Below are 27026 nucleotides of genomic sequence, written 5' to 3'. Positions count from 1 at the left end.
TAAAATCTGACTGTGGACCGATATAAAAACACATTATTTATTGAATTGTTATTCGAATCCAAAAATCCAAGTCTTTGCTGTACAAAATAAGTTGTTTTGAACTTATCTCATTTGAATCAACCCAGAATGCCAGAAAACTACAACAATTGGTCCTGCTATGATTTATTTATTACGTAATTGAATTCAGGCTTGATTTCGTAATTTTACAATAAAAATACAATTTTAAAATTTTAATTTATTAGCAAAGAAAAACAACGACGAAGGCGGTTGGTTTAATGCACTTTTAATGTTTCATTTTTTGTTTTATTAGCGTTTCTGTACTCAATTAGACCTATACATTATATATAACTATAATATATATTTTATTTATGTGGTAAATATATGAATACAAGAATTTCTTGTTATGTGAGTTACTGTTGTCTTTTTGTTCTTGTTTTATGGGTTCGTTTGCTTACGCATTGTGGTGTTTGTTTTTGTTTTGTATTTTGTTATCCTTACAATTACATGCATGTACAAAATAAGCGCTTTTTTAAAAATACCGCAAAAAATTACGTTTATCCGTTAAAAGTCTATTAAAAATTAAAGATTATCAAAGTTTCTAGACCAAACTTAAAGACAAATGTAGCCTACATCAAAGGACACTACCAAACTAACTGCTTAGAGCTAAGGATGCGATGGACATGACTACGGCGACCGTTGTCCATTTGCGTTGTATAGTTGAGGCCTTATCTGTGAATAGATTAAATACCACAAATTTAGTCAATCTGGATGATTTTATAAAATACATTTATCTATAAAACAGGGCTATAGATTTTTTTAAAGGAGATCATAATTGGCAGACTTGACCTTGTTATATTTTATGAAAACGGAGGCCCCAATGCTAGTTATAATTTATTAAAATAAAGAAGGCAACAAATTTTATACACATAAAAATATTGTGAGTTTAAAACTTTTTGTATACATTTTCTGACAAATTTAATAATAAACGATATGTTTACTGGTTATATTAAGCGTGATAATGACCCTATACATTTATAAATATTTGAAATTGTAACTTAATTTTTAGTAGGCAAGAACTTTTATAACGACAAGTCGGAATCCTTAAAATGATTATTTCGTTGATGCACGGATAATAAGTTATTTAGATAATTACAAATAACATAAATAACTTATGTTCTGCAGCCCCTGCTATCCTGAACTTACCATAGAAAATAGTCTCCCGGCGCTTGGTGTAGTTGGTACCAATCAAAATGAACGCACAGGTGATCGGGGTGGGGGACTCGAGTTGATCTCTAGGAATGCGGGTGCGTACGGTCATGCTGTAGAGGCCACTGGGGTCCTGGTCCAACTGAGTCAGCACCGAGTCCAGTATGTGGGTGTCAAACCTGCGGATGGAAAGATGAAATCCTGGGGTTATTCAATTTCACCAGCCACAATGGCCGTGCTCATCTTACATGACCGACAGCATGGGCTGCGGAAAGACGTGCTGGACTGCACACATTACGTCCACATCCAGACGCGAGCCGCTCATCCGCGCTTCCAGCATGAAATCCGACTCAGGAACTATGAGCCGGCAGACAGGAGCCAAAAAACAAAAGGTCGTGAGAATTAATCAAGTGTCAAACTAAACAACGAAACAAAACAAAACAAAACCGTGTACCAAAGAAAAGCACAAAACAGCGCAAACAAGCGGCGGTTCCGGACACCGCAGAGACTGCCACATGACACGCATGCAAATATGAAAGCGAATCACACGTGCCCAACAGACAGGGCCCAACACACCTGCACCGGAAGAAAAGAGTCAACCCCCGGCTCGAAAGGATTTAACTTAATTGAGCATGCCTTAACTCGATAAGCTAAACATGAGCAATTGACCTACAACACCTGAAACAACATCGAAAACTATCTCACAGCGTGATTCCTTACTTATAAACCAAAATAAATAAATGTTTAGCTATGGATGTGTGATATGGTATAGTTTACGGACTTGCAATTCTTGAAGTGTCTGATGGTTGAATTTCATGGAAAAGTAAAGTTGTGCTAGCTTTAAATGTTGTTGAAAGAAAAAAAATCATCTTTCATTTATGAAGATAACACACTGATTTTTCTATACTATATATAGGGATGATGTGCAATCAAAAGGAATTAGGTGAGAAATAACCAATACTGGCAATATTTAAGTTTAGTTTAAGTTACAAGGTAATACTAACTTCTAGTCGTTTGTATTGTAAGCTTTAAGTACTATCAGATAAGTCATTAGACTGCCTTTTAAGGATATAAAAACGGGTGACCCAACAAAACTTAAAAAAGAAAGAAGCTTAACTGTATCAACAGGCTAATGGTGAAAAATAATAAAAGAGAGCTTTTTTATGCAATGCTTTCTTGACTTTTGTAAATGGCTTTAGAGTACATAAATCATAATTTTGTCTCCCTGTGTAAACACCGACCCAAACACCTATGCAAACACACGGGCCCAAGTCAAGATGGGGGAGGGCAAGTGGGCAGGTGGTTAGGTAGGCAGGTGGGTAGGTGAGCCGGTGGGCAGGTCACCCGCCAGAGCCACCACCTTAGACCTCTCACCCTCCCCAATCTCCCACCCTTCGCCGCACATCTTTCACCGCCGATCCTTTTAGCTGCGGTCGTGACACCCACCGATTATTTGCAAGCGGGCACTCCGCTTATCCGTAGACTCGAAGGTCTGCACCGCACACGTATACTCCCCCGTCATGTTCCAGTCGGGATTCTTTATCGATATAACACCGGGACTGCCCTCCATAGTGAATATTTTGGTGTCTATCTTCGACTTCATGAAGCCCTACAATCGCAAGAACAAGACAAAGACACCACTCGATTAATGTTAATTAATTTGCTGCCCCCTGAGTGACTCACCATGGCGAACCCCTTGACCGAGGGTATCCATTGGTAGATGGAGTGGTTGTTGAACAGCCACTTGAGGACGAATCCCTGCTCCCGCGGCCCGATCTCCACCTCACAGTCGAGGACCAGAGGATCGGGTTCGTGGTCACGCAACAGCGTGTAGGTGCGCGGCACCCGCAGGTTGGTGATGCGCACGGAGTGGGTGACTGCGGGGGGAATACGGATAGGGGATAACTTTGGGGTCCCATCGGCCTATTTCTGGGAAGAGCTCACCCGAGAGTAGCGTCAGCACCGCCAGCAGCGTCGCACACAGACCCCGTCCTCGCCAGCCCGCCATGTGGACTGTCTTCTTTGCGACCTGGTCCGGAAACTCCGGGTCCTGCTCCTCCGGTTCGCTGAGGCTAATTCAACCGTCTCCGTGGTGCGTGGCTCTTAATACTTATCTGGTTGGTTGGACGTAAATGCTTATCGTTGTTTTTACGGGCTTAAATGGAGACATGGGGGCCTTTGCTCGCACTCATTATCACCAATCTCATCACAGCAGCAGCAGGGGGATGGTTTTTCTTTTTAGGATACGGGCACTGACTGGTACAAAACTTTTCTCGCCTCGATGAACTCAGCACCTGGGCAGCAGCATCTCCGTGGCGGAGTGGCAGGACATCTCGCGCTGCCAGTTGCAACTATTGCAATCTCCTTTTATGACCCGGGCCATTTAAAGTTTTGCCCACATACAGCACTTTTTGTTAGCGAAAAATCGACTTTTTGCAGCCATATATATACGTGCGATAGTGTGTGCTGTGGGGTCCTTGCAACTTTAGTCCGCGGGGGCGAACTGTGCCAAAAAGGAGTTCGTACTCTCGGCGTAGCGCGTGAGTTCTGCCGTTCGGATACCAATAGTTAGTGTTGGTATCTTCTACGGCACTCTGTTGTCCCGCTTCCAGGCGCAGCTTTTAATGTTTTAACACTGGAAGACTTTGACGCGTCCCGAGAGTCGAGCTTTTTTGGTAGAGCTGTCCTTCATCGGCCTCTTCGACTTGCGCCATATCAGCTGAGTGGCGTCCAGTGCGCAGGCGCTAGAGCTGAACTGATTTCCAAGCACCGTTGCTATGTCTTTTTTGGCTTTTGGGCGCCAGATTTAAAAATCAAGAGCTTTTTTGTCACACAAGAAAAATTAAAATATATATTTTCCGAATTAAATAAATTATAACTAACTAAGAACATAAAAACTAAACATAAATTCAACTTAAAAATGTAGTCTTTTAAAATTAACATAACTTTTCCATACTGCAAAACACCTTTACAATTGTTATTTAATTTATACAGATTTGTAAAATAACCCTTATATCTAAGGTTTTTTATATATTAACACCGAATAAATTGAGAAAAAATTTATCGTGTTTTTCTTTTTTCTGTCAAAAATTGGTTTAAAAAAGTAGCATTACCTTTAACAATCTCACAACCAATAAAATTTACCTTAAAGAAGTACTTACCATTTAATTAATATCGCTTTTCATGGAACATCCTTCCTAATCATTGTAAACTATTGTTATGTTGTTGTTTATTCAATTTTCAATAACATCAGCAAAAATCTTAGTCTAATTTATAGTTAATAGTGTTCCTCTTGCTTGGATGTGTTACAGTTACACGCACACACACGCACACTTACACATGAATAGTACTTGTATGGTAGATATAGGCCTAGGATCTAGATCTCTAGAATTCACGTTAAAAGTATGCTATAAATGTGCAATGCATCAGATTTACATAGATATACGCGCCGATATATATGTAAAGTACGTAAGTGGACTGGCAACTATAGCGTTGGCTTTGATTTGGTCGCATTTAAAAACTCGAGTGCTGGCTCCTACATCCTACAGATACACCTACTGATCACTACTTGCTGCTCGGATTGGATTTGTGGGGGTGGAGTGTTAAAACGTGCTTAGATCGAAACTGAAATCACCGTTCGATGGACTGTACACAAGCCAATCGGTTTTGGGGGAAGCTCCGGATGGGTTGGTCGAATCCCACCTAGTCGCTGGCCTCCTCCTGGCTGGCGCGGTGATGCAGGTGGTGGCCAATCAGCGTCTCGATGCGGAAGTCCTTGGCGCTGGTCTGCTTGCTGGTCCTCAGGACCAGCGGCTCACTTTCGAACCGTCTCCTTGGACTGGAGCCGATTCCCATTCCCGGTGGCGAGCTGTTGGATGCCTCCGCAGGCTCAAAGATCAGTGCATCCGGCGGTGCATCCAGGCGATTCGTACAGGCGCTATCCACCGAATCCGAGATGTGTGAGTCCTCCTGCTCATTGCCGCTCTCCACGTCGATCTTGTCCTCGCAGGAGTCGTCATCTCCCTCGGCTTCCGCATCTGCCTCTGTGTCCGCATCGTCGTTGTACACATTGAGATCCATGTAACCACCGCCCGAAACCCGATGTGCGTAATCCCTGTGACTGGAAATTCCCGCAGCACTGGCCACAGTCGCCACATCGAAGGCGTAGGGGCTTTTGTACTTGGTGGCGCGGCTGCCCTCGGATCCTCCTCCTCCTCCACCGCCGGAGCCACTGCTATGCGGCAGTGCATCCAGAGCATCCACGCCTCGTCCGCGATTGATGAAGGGCAGTCGGTCGAATTTGTCACCCGACTGACTTCCCTGGTAAAATGAAGCCTCCGCATTTGCAAAGAAGTTAAACTTCTTATCCGCCCTTAGAGCTGAATCAAAGACATCCGCTGGGTTGTGGACCACATCGAAATCCCTGCTTCCATTGAAGTTAGGCACATTGAAGTGCACCGGAACGAGTGGCACGGGTTTACGGATCCAAAAGGGAGATAGTGTCCCGAAAACCGCCGGAAAGGAGAAGCGTTGCATGGTGGGAGCTCGTTTGTAGCGCTTGCGGCGCCGCAGGAAGCTCCCGTTATCGAACATGTCCTCCGCCAGCGGGTCCAGCGTCCAGAAGTTGCCTTTGCCCGGATTTCCAGGCTCACGGGGCACCTTTATGAAGCAGTCGTTTAGGCTGAGATTGTGCCGGATCGAGTTCTGCCAGGCTGGAAATTTATCCTTGTAGTAAGGAAATCTACAAATAAATTAAATAAATAATTAAAATTTCTTCTTCATTTATGCATAGTATTATTTTGAGATGTTTGTATTGAAATAGTCCCAACCAAACTAACCAAATATATATTTGTTAAGTCCGAAAACTGAATATTAACGCCGACGCCGAACGCCTTGGGAAAAACTTTCCTAACAGTTGTCATTAGTCTTTAAAATTCTTTATAAATATTATTAAATCTTCAATTCTGCCTAGACAGGGCTTCACTTATTTTCAATTTTACGTTTATTTATCCCAGACCATATGTTTTTAACCATAAAGAGGAGTTGATATTCCATGTTTACTGCCAGACTTGTTTCCGTTTAAGCTTTTGAATGTATTTAACTTGCAAAATTAGTATTATCTCCGTTTAATGTCATTTTTGTTGGCAAAAAATCAACAAATAAGTTTTATAACATTGCATATGTGCAATCCTGAAGTCTAATTTTTAAAGCTTACAGTGTTTAGACAATTAATCTTGCAAATGGAATAATAATTTTCGAATATAAAACAAAGTCTAAGAAAAAACCAGGTAGTTTACAATAAACTATATTTTATTCAAATAAATCATAAGATCTAAATCATATATAAATATATTGTGGCCCATTAAATTTTATAAGTCACAACGGCTAGGCAACCTTAATGCAAAACTTTGTAACCAAGAGATAAAGGATTTTAGGGATCACTTACCGCGACATGATGAAGTCACAGATCCCGCTGAGCGTGAGCTTCTTATGTGGCGACTGCAGAATGGCCATGGTGATGAGGGCGATGTAGGAGTAAGGTGGCTTCACCAGCGGACCGCCGCTGGATCCGGAGCCGTCTCCGCCGCCGGCACCACTTCCTCCGATGGCCGACGGCTCAATGTCGCTGTCGTCGCACCCCATGGACATGGCATCTGCGGCGGCGGCTCGCGAAGATGCACTGCATCCTATTCCACCGCCGACGGAGGAGCCGCCTCTAGAGCTCTTGAGCAGCGGCGGCGAAAGGGAGACACTGTCGTGCAGAGTGTGCATGGGATCCGTGCTGGTGTGCATGTTTGCAGGGAATCACTGTAGTCTGTTTGAGTTGAAGTACTGGATTTACTTAATTTATTAGAGGACGCAACACTGTTATTTTTGGTTTGACTATTTTGCTCAGGAACTGTGTTCGTTTTGGCGTTTCTTCACTAGCTTCACTTGGCATTTGCACTGGCATTTAAACTTGAATTTTTCGCTTCCGCTACTGTTATCCTTCACCGTTAACCGTTCACTGTCACCGTTTCCGCTTGGGTCCTGGGGATAACTGTACATATGGCCAGCAGTGGAGTGGAAAGTTGGCTAGCGCGTCCGTCGTCGTGTCCGTTGAAGGCGGAATCCGCTGGCCAAATGTTAACTGAATCGCAACGAAAACGAAAATCCTCTCGCCCAAAATGTTTTTCTACATAACTCAAACATTTATTTATGAAAAACCGCTGCCATTGCCGCTGCCGCCGACGTTTCCCTGAGCTTTTGTGTCGCCGCTGCTGTGTTTTCGTATCTCGAATAACTGTGATTCTACTGCCAACGTCGCCGTCGACGCAGGCAGCATCTGGGCAGAGAGAGAGAGAAAGAGAGCGCAGCCAGGCCTCTCTTTCTGGCGGGGGATGGGACGATATCCTCCGAACCAATCTATGGCGCCCTCGCTCTTGCCATCCCACTCTTTCGCACTGCATTTGTGTGGCACAAAATGGTGGAGTGCCTCCTGTAAATGTGATATTTGTGTTTTCCTCTCCAAGCGACGGCAAATTGGCAGCGACTGCAGAAGCCAAACTCGCGGGGTGGGGGGGATAAACATTTTGCGCAAATTTAGATACCTTTTGCCGCTTTGACGTCGTGGCTCTTAATAATGTTTCATTATGTCAGCCACATGGAGGCAGGCGTCCTTCCCCTCTCCCCCACTTTATTCCGCTCCCTCTTTTTCTCCCTTCCCCGCCCCAAATGTTATGCTTCAAATGTTAGCATTTTTATGTGCGAATGTTTTTCTAACCGTATGTCGACGTTTCTTGGTTTCTCTCGGTTTCGCATTCTCATTCCTGCTTTCTCTCCCTATGCACAGAAAGAAAACTTAGTTTTGGACCAGATATCAGACAATGGATAAAGATAAATAATCAAATTCGATATTGAGAATTTTTTGCTTCTGCGGCCCAATAATTCCCAACTAGTGCGCAGCGAATTAAGCTAGCTATTGCTAAGTAAAATCAAATAATGCTGAAGATTGAGACCATCTCGTGGAAATAAAATCCTCTTTGAAACCTGCTTATTAAGCTGAAAAAATTAACATCCATTGGACCTAACCAAGTGGCAATCTTTCGTGCAAAAATTTGTCTTCCATATCAAACATTTATATGATTTGTTTTCTTTTCTGTGTACTTTTTGGATGTTAGAGTGAGAGGGAATTGAATGCGCCATTTTTGCCAACATCCTCTAAACACAAAGGGGATACAAAAGCGAGAAAGGGTAAGGGGTATAGTGTACATGTGTTTGCTGCATTTGTACTTGTATCCAAGTGAGTTTTGTATTATTTCTCTTTTTCATTTTCGCTGTTTTTGTTCTCCAGTTGTTAGACATTGCTGTTGTTGTTGCTGTTGTTCGGCATTCAGTGTTTGGAGCCTTCCCTTTTCAAATTAAACATTCAGTAGTCACTTTTATTTGTTGTACTTTGTTCAAATTAGTTTTCCAGTTCTGCGGAAGTTACCCACACAAAGACACACACTCACACATAGACACGAGAACAGACACAAACACAATAATGGCCGCCATCTTCGCATCCAGGACAATATTGATATCGCTTCTTTCACTCTTGGCATCGTTTTCATTATTCTATTTTAGCTTTGCCACCCCAATCCCCAATACCGTCGTCCCCTTTTCCACACTGTTACACTTACGAATCAATGATTTTTTGGCCAGATTTTTAGGGGCGTGGCATCGGCATTCGGTATGTATCTTTATCCCGGCTTAGTAGTGTTGGCAAGGGGGATAAATAGGAGGGGATACATATATGGGGACTTTTCGGATCTGTCCGACGAGCAATTTAGATGCGGAAAATTTATTGCGACTTTCCTTTGTCTTTTTTATGAGCAAACAGAAAATTTTATGGCTTTTAACCGAAGTAGTTCAGCTGAAAATGTAATCAACTTCCCCCGAGCACACAGAAAATATAGAAATATATTATCAGGTAACTCGTTTCTGCCTAATGGTCAGTAATATATTTAAGCGCAGTGGATGTTAGTTATATTTCTAGTATTAACTCTTCTTTCTATAAAAAAAATGGTAAGAATGTTAGAATTTTCATATTAAACTCAATTAAAGATGAAAAATTATTTTCATTTTTATAAAACTTCATTTCAGATATTTTAAGTGAATTCTAGAAATACTTTGTTTATAACAGTTTATCTAGTAATAAATATGGGGGTGACATTATGATACCAAAAAAATACAAATTTAAATTAACAATTAGATATTATGAATTTTTTAAATTGATCAAGAGTACAGTAAGTTTTTAAAATTTATTTTTAATTTATATGAACTGGTGCGATTAACAATAGTAATTTTTCAGACAAACAATACCACTTATAATCGTTTTAAGTATCAAAGATATGATCCGTTTTTTATACATTTTTTATAATGTCGAGGATAATCTATCGATTCTCACCAGTCATTGTGCCATTTTTCTCTTCTCATCTGCCCACTTAATCCCCTCAGAAGATTCTATATATCAAAAATATTTGCTCTTTCAATCCACTTTTCATTACTTATCCGGATGCTCAATAGTTTCCATGGTAATTAAACGTTTCCAACTATGCGCACCTCCACTCCCCCAATTCGCCAATCCGTGGTCATAGCCGTATCCATGTCCCCTGTCAGACTACGGTTAATCAGCGCTTAAGCACAGCATGAGTCCGGACGAAGGACTCTGGCGGCCAGTTGAGCGTAAGGATGTGGTGCATTCAAGCTTTCGCAGGGGAACAATTAACTTATGGCCAAACAATAACGCCGAGGAATGCACGCTGACAGGAACCAGCCACCAGGAGCACATCCTGCTCAGCTCCAGCTTCAGGTCTATGAAAATATATCCTCCGTACTCATACTGAGCTGCAGCAACAGCGGCATGATCCAGCAATAATCCCTCTTTTGTCAGCAAATTTATTGCACACAAACAAACGACCAAAGGATATGCCAAGCGGATGAAGCGGAGCGCTGAAACGGGGAGGGTGGTGCTCTGACTACGGATTCGGATTTGGGATTGGTCTTTGGCTTGGATGAGCGCAGACTTTTGACAATACAAATTTTTATTGCGAAATCTGCAAAAGGCAAATAAAAGATTTGACACTTGAATTGCTTTGACTGCAAGGATTCGGCAAGGACAATCACTTATTTCGACCCAAACAAAGGCGACAGTTGCCAGCCCCAAACGATGTCCCGCCTTCGAAGCGCTGCACTGAGGAAATAATATTCAGAAGCATATCTTAAATTATTAACTAAATATATATTTAAATAAGTCAAATTGCATAAATATTTGCAGTATTTCTACATTTTTGTGTTCAAATATTTGGAACAATTCTTTAAAAACAGATAGAACGAAGCGTTTACGAACCTATCAAATCTATATAATCTTGATCGGGATCAAAAGTCTAGTTATGCTACCCATGGCCCTCTGTCTGCATGTATGAATGACGAGATCTTCAAAGCTATAGAGTAGGAAATAAGCATGCAGATTCTTGTGATAGACCGCTGCCCAAGTTTATTAAAAAGTTGGCCAAGTCCACTTTACAATAACGCCCAGAAGCCGTGAATTTCTGTGCAGACAGAAATGGCTCTCCTAATCCTTACGAAATAATTAAAAATTAAGTCAATTTGCTCTTTTTTTTAGCCTTGTTTACTCTAACAACAATTTATCTAGAATCAAGCGATTTTTGAAAAGTCGGCACTTTTGGTGCATTCTTTACGGTATCGACGATTGAATTTACCACAAAGGTGCCATTTTTAGGTAGCATATGGTATATGTATTTAGTTGTATCTTACTTCAAAGTAGTATTGTGTACACGTTTTTAGTTGTTTTGTTTAAGGTGACCACGGTATTTCAGTTAAAAAGATTTTTCTAAATTATTAATAATTCTAGTTTTTTTCGAATAATTAAAAAAACCATTTTTGTTTGGAGAATTTTGTTTGTTCAATTGATTGATTTTATAACTTTTTTTTTGTCTAAATGCAAATGCAACTTTTATAAAAATCAATATTTGACACCAACTAACAAAGAATATTTAATAATGTATGCAAATTAAAAAAATTATATTTAAAAATCAATAATATCATGGTAATCAAATAGTAAGTTTAGCATAAGACTTATTTATAATATTTGCTATACGTGAAAGCAATTTTTAGGAATGTAAATCGATCTGCATCTTACAAAAAATCTTTTATTTAATCGCCAAATTGAGTATTACTTTCCTTATAAACAAAATTATTTAACTTTTCCCAAGTGTACATCAATGAAATGAGAGCTCCCACTAATTTGTGCAGGAGAAGCCGCATCCTGGATCGATGCACGGTGGCACCTGCTAGATGGCAAAGGCAAACACTTGAGGCCGTATAAGAAGTTCGGGCCGAGGGATGGCAGGTTTAATAGCTTCACTTCTTATATGTCATTATTAAATCTTTGAAGTATCTGAAGCGCAGAAAACAAGGCAGGACTCCGGTCGTGAGAGATACACATACAGGCACTTGAATACTTGAGTGACGCTCAATTTGATGGACAAGGACGTCGAGAATCAGCGAGCAAACCACCCCAGGACTGCCAGGACAATGGGAAAAATCACAGCAGGCACCGAGCGAATTGCACAACTGCAGCCGCAAATTTTGTTTCAGGATCTCCAACCTGCCAACAAGTGGCAAGCACAACAATGGATTTACCATCCTCCCTCCCCTCCGAATCCCAATCCTCATGAACGAGCTGGAATATTTCACGCTCGATTTATCCCGGTTTTTTTTTTCAGAGGGTTGGGACAAACAGCAAGTGCCACACACCAATGTTTCGTGGCTCATTTCATTCAGTTTTGTTCATTTGATGTGGATTCGGATGATGATGATGGCTGTGGTGGTGGTGCTGATGCCTTTGCCTAAGCCTCTTGTTTGGCGGCAATAAAAATCGAGAACCGTGTGCCTAAGCCTCCTCAGCAACCCACTCCCCTCCCCGCACTCAGGATGTCAATTTCTCAATTCATAAATAAAACCCAAAGCCCTTTCAATGTGTCAGCACAAGTGTGGAAATTACTGGGCGGGTGGAAATGTGGAAAAGTGGGCATCGCTGGTTGAGTGTGTTATTGTTGTTTATTTGCTGCTGGAACTGCCTGAGCCACCTATAACCGCAGCCCAAGGACTTCCGCCCATCACCCCCCTATCCCCGCGTTTTTTCTCCATTTTGAATTGCTCTGCATCGTCGAGGAACTCAACTGGGTACTTGGATCGCATTAAGTTGATTTATTATGCAGCGCAGAATTCAATTAAGTGGGATGATTGTCACTTGTCCGTATGCCACGAAAGCAAAACTCTCTGAATACGGGATTGGTTTCCCCCTTTGCCTTTTGCTCTCTTAACTGTTGGGGCGTGGCGGCAATTTGGACAGTTGGTAATAACTATATCGGGTACTGATCCGCTGCCTTCCCGGGTTTTCCCCTTTTCATCGTGGTCACGCACAAGCCGTGAAAGATAATCGTTTATTTGTTTTGGTTTCGAGGATTATGAAGTCAAAATGAGAAGGGATTTTCTTTAAATTGTTTGGAATGATTTAACTCATCATTGTATTTAAGCTAAATTAAATCTTTGGGGTTTCTGAACATCTGCCACTGGTTTTTTAACGGAAAAAAATATGGGGTTTTAAAGGCTATGTGTGTTAATAAACAAGCTTATCTTCAAAAAAATAATAATAAATAATACTTCGCGTCAAAAATATGTATCTTTTCAAGGGTAAAAATAACATTTCCGACCGTATAAGTATATATATTCTTGATCAGCATCAACAAGGAATAATCGGGAAAATAATATTATAAATTCGTTGTTTCATACCATATACCCATATACTCGGATTTATAGTAATTTTTAATATTTTCAAAATGAAGGCTATACTTTTAAAAAAATCGGACGACTATATTATATAGCTGCCATACGATCGAAAAATTTCATTGCTTCATTGCTTTTAAGCATCAAAATCGAAATTTAGAATATTTAATTTTTGTAATTGCTGCAAGGGTATATAAACTTTGGCCTTTAAAAGTTTGCTTTCTTTCATTATTAATATGAACCAGTGGGAGAATTTGTATGTCAACAGGGCGTATGAGCAATCATTCAGTGCTAGCTGATTTCAGTAACTGTCCTTAAAATCGTGGGATATGTTTATTAGTTGCTCAACCGTAAGCTTGACAACAATCCACAAAAGGAATAACATATCACACCGACCAACTTTAGAGCGAAACAAATTAAAATCAAACCAAAATGAATCAAACAGTGACAAGTTGTGAAAGGGAAATTGAAGAATGGTGCAAGACACGCCTAATAAGTTGTCAGTGGGCACGTGTGCCACGTGGATGCGTCCTTTGTAGGACTGGGTGTCGGGTAATTCACACTTCCGGCCAGGACATCGTTTGAGGGTGGAAAAGAGGAGTGCCGCTTTTGGAATTTCATTAAATAATCGTTAGTGTAAATCAATTTGTTAGATCAAAGCAATGTGGGCGACATGGCGACAAATGAAAAGAAAATAGAGGACACAATGCCCGGATATGGACACGGCGACTCCCGACTCCCAACTTTCGACGGATGCTGGCCGTAGATATTACCAATTTGCGCTGCAAATAAAATTCGAACAATAAATATTTGCCTGCACTGATGAGGATATCACAAACAAGTTAACACGTGGCCGAAGGACCGCGAAGTGCGAACACGTGCGCAATGGTGTCGAGGGCTATCAGTGTCCAAAATCAACAATATTGAATGTGCAATCATCTTGGCCAGGAGCTGTAGGGCTGGGGAAATAGAATGAGTGACCCGAAAACTAGACGATTTTATATATATTTCATAGAGTATGTTTGGCTAATTTCATTCTAAATAAGATCGTGAGTCTTTAAAGTTAAAAATAAAACAATAAAATGCGAATTAAACATTTATTTTCGGTTGTAAAATTAATATGCACAAGAACCTTTATCTATTATAGAAGAAATTAAAATAAACATGACAGGGCTGATATGCATATATAAAACATGTTTTATCATCATGTTGTTTATAAAATAAATTAAGTATAAAATATGATATGGAATAAGTTGTTGATCTTGTTGAAAAACAATTTAATCACGTCCGATTTACTATAGTAAACCTATAGGTTATTTTCACATCGACTATTTTTGTAATGTCTTCGAATTACAGATCACTTTGAAATCGTTGTGGATTAGATAATATCAACTTATCGGTATAAAAAAAGCCATCTAAATATTTGTAGAATTAAATGTTCGTTAATAACTAAGCATTTTATAGCTGCAGAGATTTCAGAAAAAATCTTTTAAAACAATTTTATGCCTTCGCGGCCCAAAAAAAAAGCTTTTCTTTTTCGTCTTTTCTTTTACCCTGGCCTGTCTCCATATGGAGCCGGCAAATCTTTATTCCCATAATCGCATTAGGTCGCCAGCCGGATGAGCACTAAATCAAAATCGTCAGCCACTACCCACTCAATCCTGCCCAGGCGAAAGCACCCATTCAGCCATTTGATTGTCATTGTCCTTCAGCTGGAGTACAAGCGTTTGAAATTTAATTTAACGCATTTACATGCAGCTTAAGATCTCCGGCTCGGCCTCAGGCCATGGTAAACAAATCAAATGTATTTAGAGGAGTGAACCGAGCCCAACTCAAACAAAGGGAAGCGAATGAAATTTCGAGCCCGAGGAGGAGGAATCCTTCGGCGACCCTGCGCACATCCACGGATCGGATCGGAGGGTGGTTCGCCCGCTTCGAGCGAGTTGAAAAACTCAATATTTGAATAACTTACTACCGTGTGGAGAGCAAACTTTCAAGTGAAGACCGAGGACACTGGCGGGTCGCAAAAGGACAATTATTTGCTCACGCGTTGTCATTCAAATTGAGTTTTAATGTTGGGCGGCGCGCATAATCCCGTAAATCCCGTTCCCGGATCTCAGATGCAAGTGAACGAAGTCCTGGCGGCCATGTGGGCACCATTATTTGCTCTATCACGTTCATGTACTAAAAGTTATGAGGACATTATATGTACAGCCGTAGTAAACACAAATATCTATAATCCCCTCCCCCTGCGGGCATTCCGTGCGTCATTCCGGCCGAGTTGGAAGTTCGGAGTTCGAACTCGAGCTGAGTACACATGTACGGGCGTAATTGTTTGTAGATGTCCTTAAATGTCGTGAGAATATTCAGTTGGTTTGCCTCTCCCGTCGGATGCCCCTTTTTGTTTTGTGTATCTTAACGAGGAGAGAACGCCTGTTGCGCCTCTCAATGTCGATTATAAGTTTAAGTTTCAAAATACATGAGAATTCAGTTAGTTATGCATCTTAGAGATGATCTGCTCACTATTACAACGTTAGTAACATTTGTCCACAGGAAATAAACTTAATTTAACTATGAAATTTCTGGTCAAATATAGTCTCGTATTACATGACTAATAATATGCAGAAGAATTATTTTAAAATTGTTATTTAGCTAAATGAATCGCTTCCGATCATAAAAAGTAAATATATTCCTAATCAGCATTAGCAGCCAAGTCGATCCTAGTAATATAAAAACAACATCATTTTTGATTTTAATGTGTATATATTTGATACATTATCATATACATTTTTCGATCGTTTATATAGAGTTTCGATGTTCACAAACTGATTTCAATATTAGTCCAGTATTGGAGTATATATGTATGTTTAAAAAAAATGTTTCATTTTTTAAATTAATTTCTCCTATGGCAGCTTATTTATGTAGTTCTACGATTCTGTCCGATCCGAATTATATTTTGAATTTAAAATAAATTCGATTACTTACATTTTCATTTAAAATAAATAGTCAGAATTATAATTAAGAGTACTTAAATATGATTTTTCGGGTAAAAAATTATTTCAAAATGACCAATTTTGAAAACTATACAAAACCATTTTGCGATCATATCAAAATCAAATCAAATCATTCTATTTATATCAATTAATGGGTCTAGCTCCCTAAAACTAAAATTAAACGTAGAGAAGATGACGAAGTATGAGAAAAAATGTTGACTTTAAAAGAGCTTTCAATTAATTTTACCAACAATTCTCCTACGACCGGTGATAGAAGGGGGCTTACCCCGGTGCTAGGTAATACTTTCTCACTTGAGTTTTGTGGTTTTGTGATTTGCCCAGTCCCCGCACCCGTCGCCGTCCCCGGGACCCGAACAATTTCCATATTAATCCAAATCCGAACCATTGCCTCAAGTGTTTTTGCGCAGAAAACTGTAATTTTTATTCATTTCCAGGACGCAGTCTGAAGTGCCTGCTAAACGATTATTAGCAATTTGATATAACTGCATGTAAGTACAACACGAGAACAAGTCAACAACGGATTCGCCCACACATACATGCACGTGTGGCCACTTACATAAGAGCCTGCCAGTGTGTGTGTGTGTGTGCGACAGCAAACAGTAGAAAATCACTTCAGTTAACTAAATCCTCGCAACAACCATGCGCCGACTGCGACGCAGCAGAGCAGCTTCTGCATTACGACAAAGAGAGAGTGAGAGAGGGACATCTGAAAAGGACACCGCAGACAGCAGCCATTGCAGGGGGCGTGGCTGCGGCCAGAGAGCCAATCGGAGAGGCGGTGTCCTGCGAGCAGAGGCGCAAGCAGCGGCAGAGGCTGCAAAGGGACGAAACGGAAGGGGGAGGTAAAGGAGAGTTAAGCTCATTGCCATATTTTCGCTCTGCTCTCTTTTGAATTTACTTTACTAACAAAACATGACTGTTGGGAGGCAAAAAGGAAATTGTTTTATCAAATGGGTTTCCTTACGCTTTTTTATTATGAAATTAATTTCCAACATCGTTTCGCAGTCGTTGACGTTCCACCTCCCCGTTCTGGTGGCCATTTTCCAGTTTCACTCGTCCTGCCCCCAATTTCCCCCCCGCCTTTGAGCATGTGTTTACTCTAGTTTTCCTTTGGAGCTGCCTTAGCCTTCCTCCTTTCGTTTCATTTCGTTCGAGCATTTAATGGAAATGTTTGCATAGCCATCTTCCTTTTCCCCCCTTTTCTATTCGCTTCCCCATTTTCTTTTTTTCCGCCTCCTCTGGCAAAGGCATTAAAATGCAAATCTTGATTATGAATTTAAGCTTGGCAGACAAATTAAATTCATTCGCCACTTGAAACCCTGAAACTTTTATTTGATTACCTTTAGCTTTGTCTTTTGCTAAACTTCAAATGAATCCTTGTAAAAGCACAATTTAAAAAAATTCATCAAAAAATGTTGCATACTTGTTGGGACACAAAATGTTGATTATTTGCCTGGTATAATTACTTACCAATATCTTATCCTAAATAATATATTGTAATTTCAAGCACAAAAGGAAGAAAATGTAACTTTGGAAATCTGAAATTTAAATACCATTGCAGTTATTTGAAAATGGATTCTTTATTATACGAAACCGACTTGATTATTAATTCAATATTCTATATGTTGGCAACCTGTTTTTTTATATACATAGAAATTGTTTTGTTTGCAAAACTCGAGATCAAAGTTGGTTAGTGAGAATTTGTGTTCTTTCAGCTAGAGTATCATTTTGTACTTTAATATTGTTTCTTCTTTTAAAACGTTTTAAAGTTTTGAAATTTAATTTTAGCTTGTTAAAATGTTACAAATCATTTACAGATACATATGTTTAAGCCCCTATAAATTTGTGCCACTTTTAAGGTACATTTTCAAACATTTTAAATGTAAAATGTCAACCAAATTTGTTGCAAAGGTAAGTGTATGACATATGTTATTTAGTTGTAAGTGCAATGAAGGAAAAAGATAAAATCGATGGGCATTGCTGGTCAACACTTGTCGGGTTTCTTCTATCGGAGTGTTGAGTTCAGTATTGGTCAAATCGTATAAACAAATTAATATGGGCAATAAAGTCTCTTGACTGATTTTTCTTTCTCGGCTCTATGTTCGCGATTGTAACCCATATTATGACCGTCTTGGGAAAGCTATATATTATGTGAGTGGTGTCATAACAGACAGTGAAAGTTACTCAATGCAGTGGAAGCACCTCCGCCAAATCGATAGCACTGTAGCATACAAAAAAATATTTTTATGCTTGAACTTAATTCAACAAATATAAAAATTAATATTTATGTATAAAATTTGATAAAAGAAAAAGTATCTGGTTACGGGTTAATTCTTCATATAATATCAGTTGTTATTTTTTTTACAGAAATAGCATTATGGGCATCATTCTTACGTATGAGCATCATTAAAACGCGTTTTTAAATACAATTTTAATTTAATTTTTTATTAGAATCATTTTTTATTGGCGTGTAAATATATAATGACTAGTTTGTTTTCTTTGTTCTGGGGCAAATTATGCAGACCAGTGTAATCGATACGAAAATCATACTCAAAATAGAATGGCCACTAAGTCAGTTAGCAAGAATGTTCGCCCGCTAATTGTAAAATCAGTTTAGGCGCACTTTTCAATGGACTCAAATCGGGCGCTGCCAACGCGGAATATTCACGACTAATTAATAATAAAACTTAAGTTATTATAGACATTGCTTAAAATTAATTTGGTGCGTTTAATGTCCGGACAGTGAGTCGCGAGTTTGGATTGGATTACAAAGCAGTCGATCCCAACCAGCGAGGATGGTTCAGTTCCTGGGAAATCCGGGCGCCGCTGGTGGTCAGTGTCCATTGAGTGGTTTCATGACCAACTGCTAATCAAATTTGCAGCAAATCCAGGGGGAACTTGACCTTGGTGGGGCCACCCTGTAGGGGTTTTATGTGCTATAGAAAGATTAATTCGTGGTTATTAATTTGAATTTTTGAGATTCCGAAAAGATATTCTATTTATTTAATGAATCTATTATATAAAAAGATTTTCTACTTATACATGTTCCACCGTCCAACTCAATTAATTTTTAATACACTCTAGAGATTTTGATTTTATATTTTTTTGGTTGTGCTTAAGGAACATGAACATAGAATTCGCGGTTGTGTTCTTTTTTATTTTTAGTTTAGGAAACTTAACACAAACGTTCAATAATTCGCGAAGAATGGCTTAACATGACAAGAAATCGCCGCACAATGATACAATAAACCGCGAATTCTTCATAGTAGAATGGCACAACTTCAACAAAGGACTCATAAATATCATACTCAAAATAGAATGGGTAGCAACACAGTTAGCAAGAATGAAGCCATTATAATTAGGAGTACAATTTTTCAGATAATCTTAAGGAATGCATTTAGAAAGTTTAAATTTTTTGTTAAAAGTTTGCAACACAGTAAACAGCACGACCCTATAAGGTATATATATTCTAAATCAGCATCAACAGACGATTCGATCCAGCCATGTCCGACTGTCCGCCCGTCTGTCCGTTTGTCCGTTCCTACGCAAACTAGTTTCTCAGTTTTAAAGCTATTTGGATAAAACTTTTGGAAAAAGTCTTCTTTCTGAAACAGAAACTATTTAAATCTGAATAGGACGATTCGACCATGAGAATAATCGGGAGAATAAGGGAAATAAAATTTAAATTTGTTGTTTCTTCACATCAAGGTTCTGTATTTTTTAGCAATTTTAGAAATAAAATAGTATTTTATGGGTAGTATATTAATCGGAACAAGCCGGATCGTCTTACTAATCGGGTCCCATAAAAACAATCGGGAAAACGATTAACGATTTAAGAATTTCGACACTACTTTTATAAAAATCAGACATATTTATGGATCGTTATGGATCGAAAAAAAAAAAATTTAATTTAAACATCGAATAGTTTATAATTTAAAACAATTAAAAATAAAAAAATTATAATTATCGATTATCATTTTTTACCATAATAGTTTTATTCAACTTTTTTCATAATTCAATATTCTTTTTCAGTGAACTTAGAAAACAGTGGAATTAATTATTTAATGACCCATTCGCAAAATTGATTTTTTCCAAAAAGTACATAAAGTAACTAAGTTTTACCAAATATTTTTTCCACAAAAAATTACCATGTTTTACTATAAATTCCCTAAAAATTGGAATAAAGGACAAACATATTTTAATGCTTCTATGATAAGTCTTCGTTACTAATTTTTGGAAAAACAGTTTTCTGATAACATAGAAACAAATATACTACATAGCCTCCATAATTCTGATTTCTTTAAAATATAAACTTTTCGCAGAGCTTATTCACATGGTGACCCTGGACAAGACGGGCAAAAAGTCCTTTGGCATTTGCATAGTGCGAGGTGAGGTTAAGGATTCGCCGAACACAAAGACCACCGGTATTTTCATCAAGGGCATTGTGCCCGAAAGTCCGGCGCACCTGTGTGGTCGCTTAAAGGTGGGCGATCGTATCCTCTCGCTTAATGGAAAGGATGTCCGTAACTCAACCGAACAGGCGGTCATCGATCTCATCAAGGAGGCCGACTTCAAGATCGACCTGGAGATTCAGACCTTCGACAAGAGCGATGAGCAACAGGCAAAGGCAGATCCGCGAAGCAATGGCTACATGCAGGCCAAAAACAAGTTCAACCAGGAGCAGACCCCCAACAACAATGCCGGCGGAGGTCAGGGAATGGGAATGGGTCAAGGTCAGGGTCAGGGCCAGGGAATGGGCCAAGGAACGGGTGGCATGAACCGGCAGCAAACGATGCAGAAACGAAACACCACATTCACGGCCTCAATGCGACAAAAACATAGTAACTACGCTGATGAGGATGACGAGGACACCCGAGACATGACCGGTCGCATTCGCACGGAGTCGGGCTTTGAGGTGGGTAAACGCTGATACTTTGGCCGCAAAGGTTTTCAAATATCCGTGTTTTTAAATCACCCCTTTAAGATTGATCGCGCCTCGGCTGGTAACTGCAAGCTCAACAAGCAGGAGAAGGATCGGGACAAGGAACAGGAGGATGACTTTGGCTACACGATGGGTAAGGGTCCCCCCAGCCATTAAATCTTAATCACAGCTCTGGAACCCATCGCAGCTAAGATCAATAAGCGGTACAACATGATGAAGGACCTCCGAAGGATCGAGGTCCAGAGGGACGCCAGCAAGCCTTTAGGAATCGCTCTCGCTGGGCACAAGGACCGCCAGAAGATGGCCTGCTTTGTAGCCGGTGTGGATCCAAATGGAGTGTTGGCCAGTGTGGATGTCAAACCGGGTGACGAGATCGTCGAGGTCAACGGCAACGTGCTGAAGAATCGCTGCCACTTGAACGCCTCTGCTGTGTTCAAGAATGTGGATGGAGATAAGCTGGTACTGATCACCTCGCGGCGCAAACCCAACGATGAGGGCATGTGCGTAAAGCCCATCAAGAAGTTCCCCTCCTCATCTGATGAGGTATGTTATTGCAACTTAATGTTCAATAGTAAACAATTTGTTTTTTTACTGCACAAAATCTAAATTTGTTCCTTAACAAAATATAAATAGAGCAATTTCAGCTAAATAATTCGTAGAACTTATTTTAAGAGCGATAACAAAACAATTTAGTCACAAGTAAATGGAACTAAACTAGCTACAGAAGACATCCCAAGCAATATATTACTCATTGATAAGATTGATCCATTTTATTAGGGTCATAACAAGTTTTCTTAAGGGTTAGAGCATAGACTCTTTTTGTTTAACATTTATTAAGAAAATAAAAATCACAAAAATAAATATCAATGAAAGGGATGATCACTACATAAGTTAATATTCTAATTGGAATACTATTGATATGTTCCTAACTTATGAGTCTTTTAGAACAAGGGTGACCTAAAAGTTAAAATACGATCATGTGTTCTCTATCTTTTGACAGACCAAGTTCATCTTCGACCAGTTCCCGAAGGCGCGCACAGTGCAAGTGCGCAAGGAGGGTTTCCTAGGAATCATGGTAATCTATGGAAAGCACGCCGAAGTGGGCAACGGCATCTTCATCTCGGATCTGAGGGAGGGATCGAATGCCGAGTTGGCGGGCGTGAAAGTGGGTGATATGTTGCTGGCCGTGAATCAAGATGTTACCCTGGAATCGAACTATGATGATGTGACTATTAACAAAAACGAACCAGACGATTTGTTTGCAAGCCATTTCTTCTTGACCTTAGGCAACTGGACTGCTAAAACGTGCTGAGGGCGTTGTGACTATGATTCTATTGACTCTCAAGAGTGAGGAGTCCATAAAAGCGGACAAGGAGGCGGAGGAGAAAAAGAAGGAGGGTAAGCTTTGAATTAAACACGTTCATCAGCCAACCACTTTGAACCTAATAACCCACAGAGGCCAAGAAAGAGGAGGAGAAGCCACAGGAGCCCGCCACAGCCGAAATCAAGCCCAACAAGAAGATACTCATCGAGTTGAAGGTGGAGAAGAAGCCGCTTGGCGTCATTGTCTGCGGCGGCAAGAACAACCATGTCACGGTGGGCGATCTCCAGCTAGTTAAAGTACAAATAATACCATAAATCTCTCCTGGCAGACTGGCTGTGTGATCACACACATTTATCCCGAAGGCGTCGTGGCTGCTGACAAGCGCCTGAAGATCTTTGACCACATTTGCGATGTGAATGGTACAGCAACCCACGTGGGAACCATGACGACATTAAAGGTCCATCAGCTATTCCACACCACGTACGAAAAGACGGTCAACTTAACAGTCTATCGAGCCGATCCGCCGGAACTGGAAAAGTTTAATGTGGACTTCATGAAGAAGCCGGGCAAGGAGCTGGGTCTCTCCCTTTCACCCAACGAACTTGGATGCACCATCGCAGAAGTAGTACGTTTATAACATAGACTTTCAGAGAAAGGTGCATCTCTGAAATACATTTCCATCCGCAGATACAAGGCCAGTACCCAGAGATCGACAACAAACTTCAGCGCGGAGATATCATTACCAAATTCAATGGCGATGCCCTGGAGGGCCTCCCGTTCCAGGTGTGCTATGCCTTGTTCAAGGGAGCCAACGGCAAGATATCGATGGAGGTGACTCGACCCAAGCCCACTCTGCGCACCGAGGCACCCAAGGCCTAGAGACGATCCTCCGGTACCGAAGCAGGGCAGCATTCAATAAAAGATCCGACAATTCTAATTCAAAACAATCTGTTTTCCGTTGTGGGTTTATTTGAAAAGGAAACTCCTTAGGCTATAGAGCTTGCATTGGATGCGATACGGGGCCACAGATCAGCGCATTCCTTGGCCACGGGTCCAGTGATGGCCGAGCCCTTCATTTCGCCCTTGTTGTTCACTATTACCCCGGCATTGTCTTCGAAGTATATAAACACCCCGTCCCTCCTCCTGAACGGTTTGCGCTGCCTAATCACCACGGCCGGCATAACCTGGAAATATGTAAAGGAAACAATTAGTAAAATAAGTAAAGTTTCAGTGGAATTTATAAAATATTATTTGGGAAGTACTGGTTCAGGAAATTTGAAAGGCGTTGATAAGTTGAAAGATCTGATATTGACAAAGTAGTGTTTTAAATAAACTATACTCTTAATTTGATCAACTCATATTTTAAGTCTTTAATTTAAGACTTCAATGGATATAATTGCTATTTTACGTTAGTAGACATTTTCTTTTCCTACGATTTTTGATCAAAGCTAAGAAAAGGTTTTAAGCTAAACTTTCAGACAGGTAAATTTACACTAAACAAGAACAAGAACAATAAAATTTAGTTTAAAACCGACGAACGTAAAATGTTAATATAACAAATAGAGGAAATATGTTATTCGAGTACTAGGCAAACAAATTAAATATATACTTAGCCTATTTTAAATAATCTTAATAATGATCATTAAAATAAACAATTGAGGGTTTAGTTTGCGTCGAAGAAATTTTACAAAAACCAATCGAAAAAACGTGCTCTAAAGCGATATGTTATCTTTGCCGGCATTTCATATTAGAGAAGTATTGGTAAAGTTTAATGAATGAATGCATTTTTATAATTCTATGAAATTTTTACTGCAAATTTTATATTGTAGGAAAACAAAAACACAATACAATAAATGTAATATAAAGAACAAATTAATCAATTCCAGAGAAACCCGTGATTTAAAGTATTACTGAACTAGGTTGGCTTACAAAGCCAATATAAATATAATTAATTCTTTCACAAACACTTCATTCAAAGAATTCGTACAAAAACAAAGTAAGGAAAAAAACGTGTTCACTGGGAGCAGCAGGTTGTTAAATGAGGGGGGTAACCAGCAAAAGCAGGGAATGAAATAGAACTGCCCATTTGAAATCCCCGGAAGCACACTCACCTTCTTCCTGAGCTCGGGCTTTCCCTTCTTCACGGTGGCCACGAACATGTCACCGACGCCAGCGGCGGGCAGACGGTTCAGACGACCACGGATTCCGTGCACGGCGATCACGTACAGGTTCTTGGCTCCGGTGTTGTCGGCACAGTTCATCACGGCGCCCACGGGCAAACCGAGGGAGATGCGGAACTTGCCTCCCGCGGTACCTCCACGTCCTATATTAAGCGGAAACACAGAGAATTAGTTTGGGCACTTCGGCATTCTCCACACACACGGCGGCGTCACATGCTCGCAATTTCACGCTTTAACCGCACACTTCAATCGGATTTTTACCTCTCTTCGACATTTTTCTGCTCGCGGGCTGGTTATTCCAAGATTATTCGCTAGTTGGCCAATGAGATGATTGAATTATTAGCAAAAAGAAAAACGTGGAGATTTTTTCTACTTACTTCGCCGGAAACGAAAACGAAAAGGAGGGAAATACGGTGTGACCGCCGGTCTACCGTCAAAATATACCACGAAATATCGAAAACAATACCTAAATATTACCAAGAATATGTATGGAATGGAGAAGAACTTGGATAGAAATCTAGCAGTGGCTCAAACCAAGCAATGTTGCTAACAGAAATATTCCGAATCCATGTCCACTTGGAAGCATGTAAAAAACCAAGTTGGCACTACTGGTCGGTCTTATAGAGTGTTCAAACCCCAAACAGTTTCTCTATCTCCCAAAAAATGCTACGTGCATTTACAATGGAATCCCTATGAAGCTCTCGGCAAAAATTATATTTTTAATATAACTAGAGCCCCAGTGGCGTGATAACAGCAAATGTCGTCGAGGACTCGATATTTTGGTAATATTCGATTATTTTTGCCATTTTTTCATATTGTGCAGCACTAGCGCAAAAAAACAGCTGTTCTAAGAAAATCGAAAAAAAGGCGGGAAAAGTTATAAGTCATAGAAAAGAGCCCATAAATTTCACCATAATTTCTGCATGATGTTCCAACGCAAATAACAAAAGTAAATCATATTTGTACATATACTTTGACTGATTTTAAGACGATCTTTGATTTCATTTAGGCCTTCGTTTCACACTCAAAACAAAAACAGCTGATGCATAACTGCAGTTCTGACCTTTGGCGAGCACAAGAGAGAATTTGCAAAGAACGGTAAAAACGCCATCAAATAACTGAAAGTAGGCATTTTTGTTCAAGTGCAAACAGCATCGGAAAGGAAAACGAGGGGACTAAAGAGTGAAATTGCAAATAAAGCAGCATTTTAGGATACACACTAAACGGAAGTTGAGACACCGAAGTTCTGAACATGTCTGGCATTGCAGTCACGCGGTTGGGAGAGGAGCGAAAAGCTTGGCGCAAGGATCATCCCTTCGGATTCGTCGCCCGTCCCGCCAAAAACACAGACGGCACCCTCAACCTGATGATCTGGGAATGCGGCATTCCCGGCAAGAAGTCCACCCCTTGGGAGGGCGGCCTTTACAAGCTGCGCATGATATTCAAGGACGACTACCCCACCTCGCCGCCCAAGTGCAAGTTCGAGCCGCCGCTGTTCCACCCGAACGTTTATCCCTCGGGCACTGTCTGCCTGTCGCTGCTCGACGAGGAGAAGGACTGGCGCCCGGCCATCACCATCAAGCAAATCCTGCTGGGCATTCAGGACCTGCTTAACGAGCCGAACATCAAGGACCCGGCCCAGGCGGAGGCCTACACCATCTACTGCCAGAACCGCCTGGAGTACGAGAAACGTGTTCGCGCACAGGCCCGCTCCATGGCGGCCACGGAGTAATCCGATCCCTGCAAGAGGATTCCTTTGTAGACATAAGCAAACACACATCTAGGGGGTACGCGTTTTCGTAAATGCTCCTCACATCTAATTAGTTTTACTAAGTTTACTTATGTACATATCTAAACGGAACTCTACTGCGCACACAAACTACATTTTTGTATACCGCTAAATGCAATTGATATTACTCATTTTGTACTCCTTCATCTAAAATAAAACTCTAAAAGTTCTCTAAAATTTTAGGCGCTGGTATGTACTTAAGAAAAAATATTACATTTTTCAGGTGGATAAGCTTTCGAATGGCTCAGAGAGATAATACATATACATGCGGACCTAAAGTCCATTTTTAGTTTATTTTATTATTTTAAGTATACTTGTACCTTTGACTTTTTATCCCTTTTGTTTGGTAACCGAAAATCATAAGTTTTATTTGATTGATTATTAATGCCTAATTTACTTAATCCAAAACATTTTTTGATTAGATTTCCGAGCTTATTTTTAATTTAAATGTTTTAGAAACTTTATTTTTAGGTTTATTATGCATGTATAAAAATACAAATCGGAATTCGTAAAGTACCGCTCATCACTTTTTATCTCTAATGATGATTAATTGATGAATTTGCCAGCACATAGTGATGAATTTAAATATGGCCATAGGAGAATATCGAGGAAAATTCATCGCAAATCATCACCACAATTGTCAGACTGATGAGTGACGAATTTAAGTAGGGAATTAAGGAACTGCAAGGTGGTTCATTAGTGCCAACGTTCACTGTATGTGGAACTAGTTTAACCACAG

General features: G+C 40.1%; 5 protein-coding genes across 5 annotated transcripts; 2 read left to right on the top strand and 3 right to left on the bottom strand.

Annotated features, from left to right (window-relative positions):
• Positions 1-150: 150 nt before the first annotated feature.
• Positions 151-3806, bottom strand: LOC108053136. Its single transcript, XM_017135721.1, has 6 exons — positions 3151-3806; positions 2890-3083; positions 2653-2815; positions 1455-1563; positions 1204-1385; positions 151-729 (listed from the first exon to the last, which is right to left on the bottom strand). The coding sequence occupies exons 1-6, from the start codon at positions 3212-3214 to the stop codon at positions 650-652; spliced, it is 792 nt and encodes a 263-aa protein (XP_016991210.1). The 5' UTR covers positions 3215-3806; the 3' UTR covers positions 151-649.
• Positions 3807-4431: 625 nt separating this feature from the next.
• LOC108053137 (fork head domain-containing protein FD3) lies at positions 4432-7421 on the bottom strand. The gene is made up of 2 exons (XM_017135722.2): positions 6653-7421; positions 4432-5947 (listed from the first exon to the last, which is right to left on the bottom strand). The coding sequence occupies exons 1-2, from the start codon at positions 6997-6999 to the stop codon at positions 4909-4911; spliced, it is 1386 nt and encodes a 461-aa protein (XP_016991211.1). The 5' UTR covers positions 7000-7421; the 3' UTR covers positions 4432-4908.
• An 11247-nt stretch (positions 7422-18668) lies between these two features.
• On the top strand, positions 18669-23284 carry LOC108042669 (inactivation-no-after-potential D protein). Its single transcript, XM_017121063.2, has 9 exons — positions 18669-18884; positions 20375-20967; positions 21037-21127; positions 21182-21537; positions 21995-22219; positions 22281-22392; positions 22451-22590; positions 22647-22943; positions 23006-23284. Exons 1-9 carry the CDS (start codon positions 18848-18850, stop codon positions 23195-23197), a joined length of 2043 nt encoding a protein of 680 aa, XP_016976552.1. The 5' UTR covers positions 18669-18847; the 3' UTR covers positions 23198-23284.
• On the bottom strand, positions 23250-24815 carry LOC108042671 (60S ribosomal protein L23). The gene is made up of 3 exons (XM_017121064.2): positions 24760-24815; positions 24430-24641; positions 23250-23502 (listed from the first exon to the last, which is right to left on the bottom strand). The coding sequence occupies exons 1-3, from the start codon at positions 24770-24772 to the stop codon at positions 23305-23307; spliced, it is 423 nt and encodes a 140-aa protein (XP_016976553.1). The 5' UTR covers positions 24773-24815; the 3' UTR covers positions 23250-23304.
• Positions 24816-25317: 502 nt separating this feature from the next.
• On the top strand, positions 25318-26464 carry LOC108042670 (SUMO-conjugating enzyme UBC9-B-like). The gene is made up of 2 exons (XM_044460156.1): positions 25318-25447; positions 25508-26464. The coding sequence occupies exon 2, from the start codon at positions 25751-25753 to the stop codon at positions 26228-26230; it is 480 nt and encodes a 159-aa protein (XP_044316091.1). The 5' UTR covers positions 25318-25447; positions 25508-25750; the 3' UTR covers positions 26231-26464.
• Positions 26465-27026: the final 562 nt, after the last annotated feature.

Source organism: Drosophila rhopaloa, unplaced genomic scaffold (assembly GCF_018152115.1).
Source record: "Drosophila rhopaloa isolate 14029-0021.01 unplaced genomic scaffold, ASM1815211v1 contig_115, whole genome shotgun sequence".
NCBI lineage: Eukaryota > Metazoa > Arthropoda > Insecta > Diptera > Drosophilidae > Drosophila > Drosophila rhopaloa.
This window is presented reverse-complemented; position numbering and strand designations above follow the sequence as displayed.

Excerpts from the sequence above, each read along its gene's own strand:
- LOC108042670 (XM_044460156.1), top strand. The coding sequence starts at position 25,751 with ATGTCTGGCATTGCAGTCACGCGGTTGGGAGAGGAGCGAAAAGCTTGG.
- LOC108053136 (XM_017135721.1), bottom strand. The coding sequence starts at position 3,214 with ATGGCGGGCTGGCGAGGACGGGGTCTGTGTGCGACGCTGCTGGCGGTG. Across the intron at positions 3,084-3,150 it reads GGTGCTGACGCTACTCTCGG|TCACCCACTCCGTGCGCATC; the intron begins GTGAGCTCTTCC and ends TTCCCCCCGCAG. Across the intron at positions 2,816-2,889 it reads CGGTCAAGGGGTTCGCCATG|GGCTTCATGAAGTCGAAGAT; the intron begins GTGAGTCACTCA and ends TTGCGATTGTAG.
- LOC108042669 (XM_017121063.2), top strand. The coding sequence starts at position 18,848 with ATGGTTCAGTTCCTGGGAAATCCGGGCGCCGCTGGTG. Across the intron at positions 22,220-22,280 it reads TGGAATCGAACTATGATGAT|GCAACTGGACTGCTAAAACG; the intron begins GTGACTATTAAC and ends TCTTGACCTTAG. Across the intron at positions 22,393-22,450 it reads GGAGGAGAAAAAGAAGGAGG|AGGCCAAGAAAGAGGAGGAG; the intron begins GTAAGCTTTGAA and ends AATAACCCACAG.
- LOC108042671 (XM_017121064.2), bottom strand. Across the intron at positions 23,503-24,429 it reads AGCCCGAGCTCAGGAAGAAG|GTTATGCCGGCCGTGGTGAT; the intron begins GTGAGTGTGCTT and ends ACATATTTCCAG.
- LOC108053137 (XM_017135722.2), bottom strand. The coding sequence starts at position 6,999 with ATGCACACCAGCACGGATCCCATGCACACTCTGCACGACAGTGTCTCC. Across the intron at positions 5,948-6,652 it reads TGTGACTTCATCATGTCGCG|ATTTCCTTACTACAAGGATA; the intron begins GTAAGTGATCCC and ends ATTTATTTGTAG.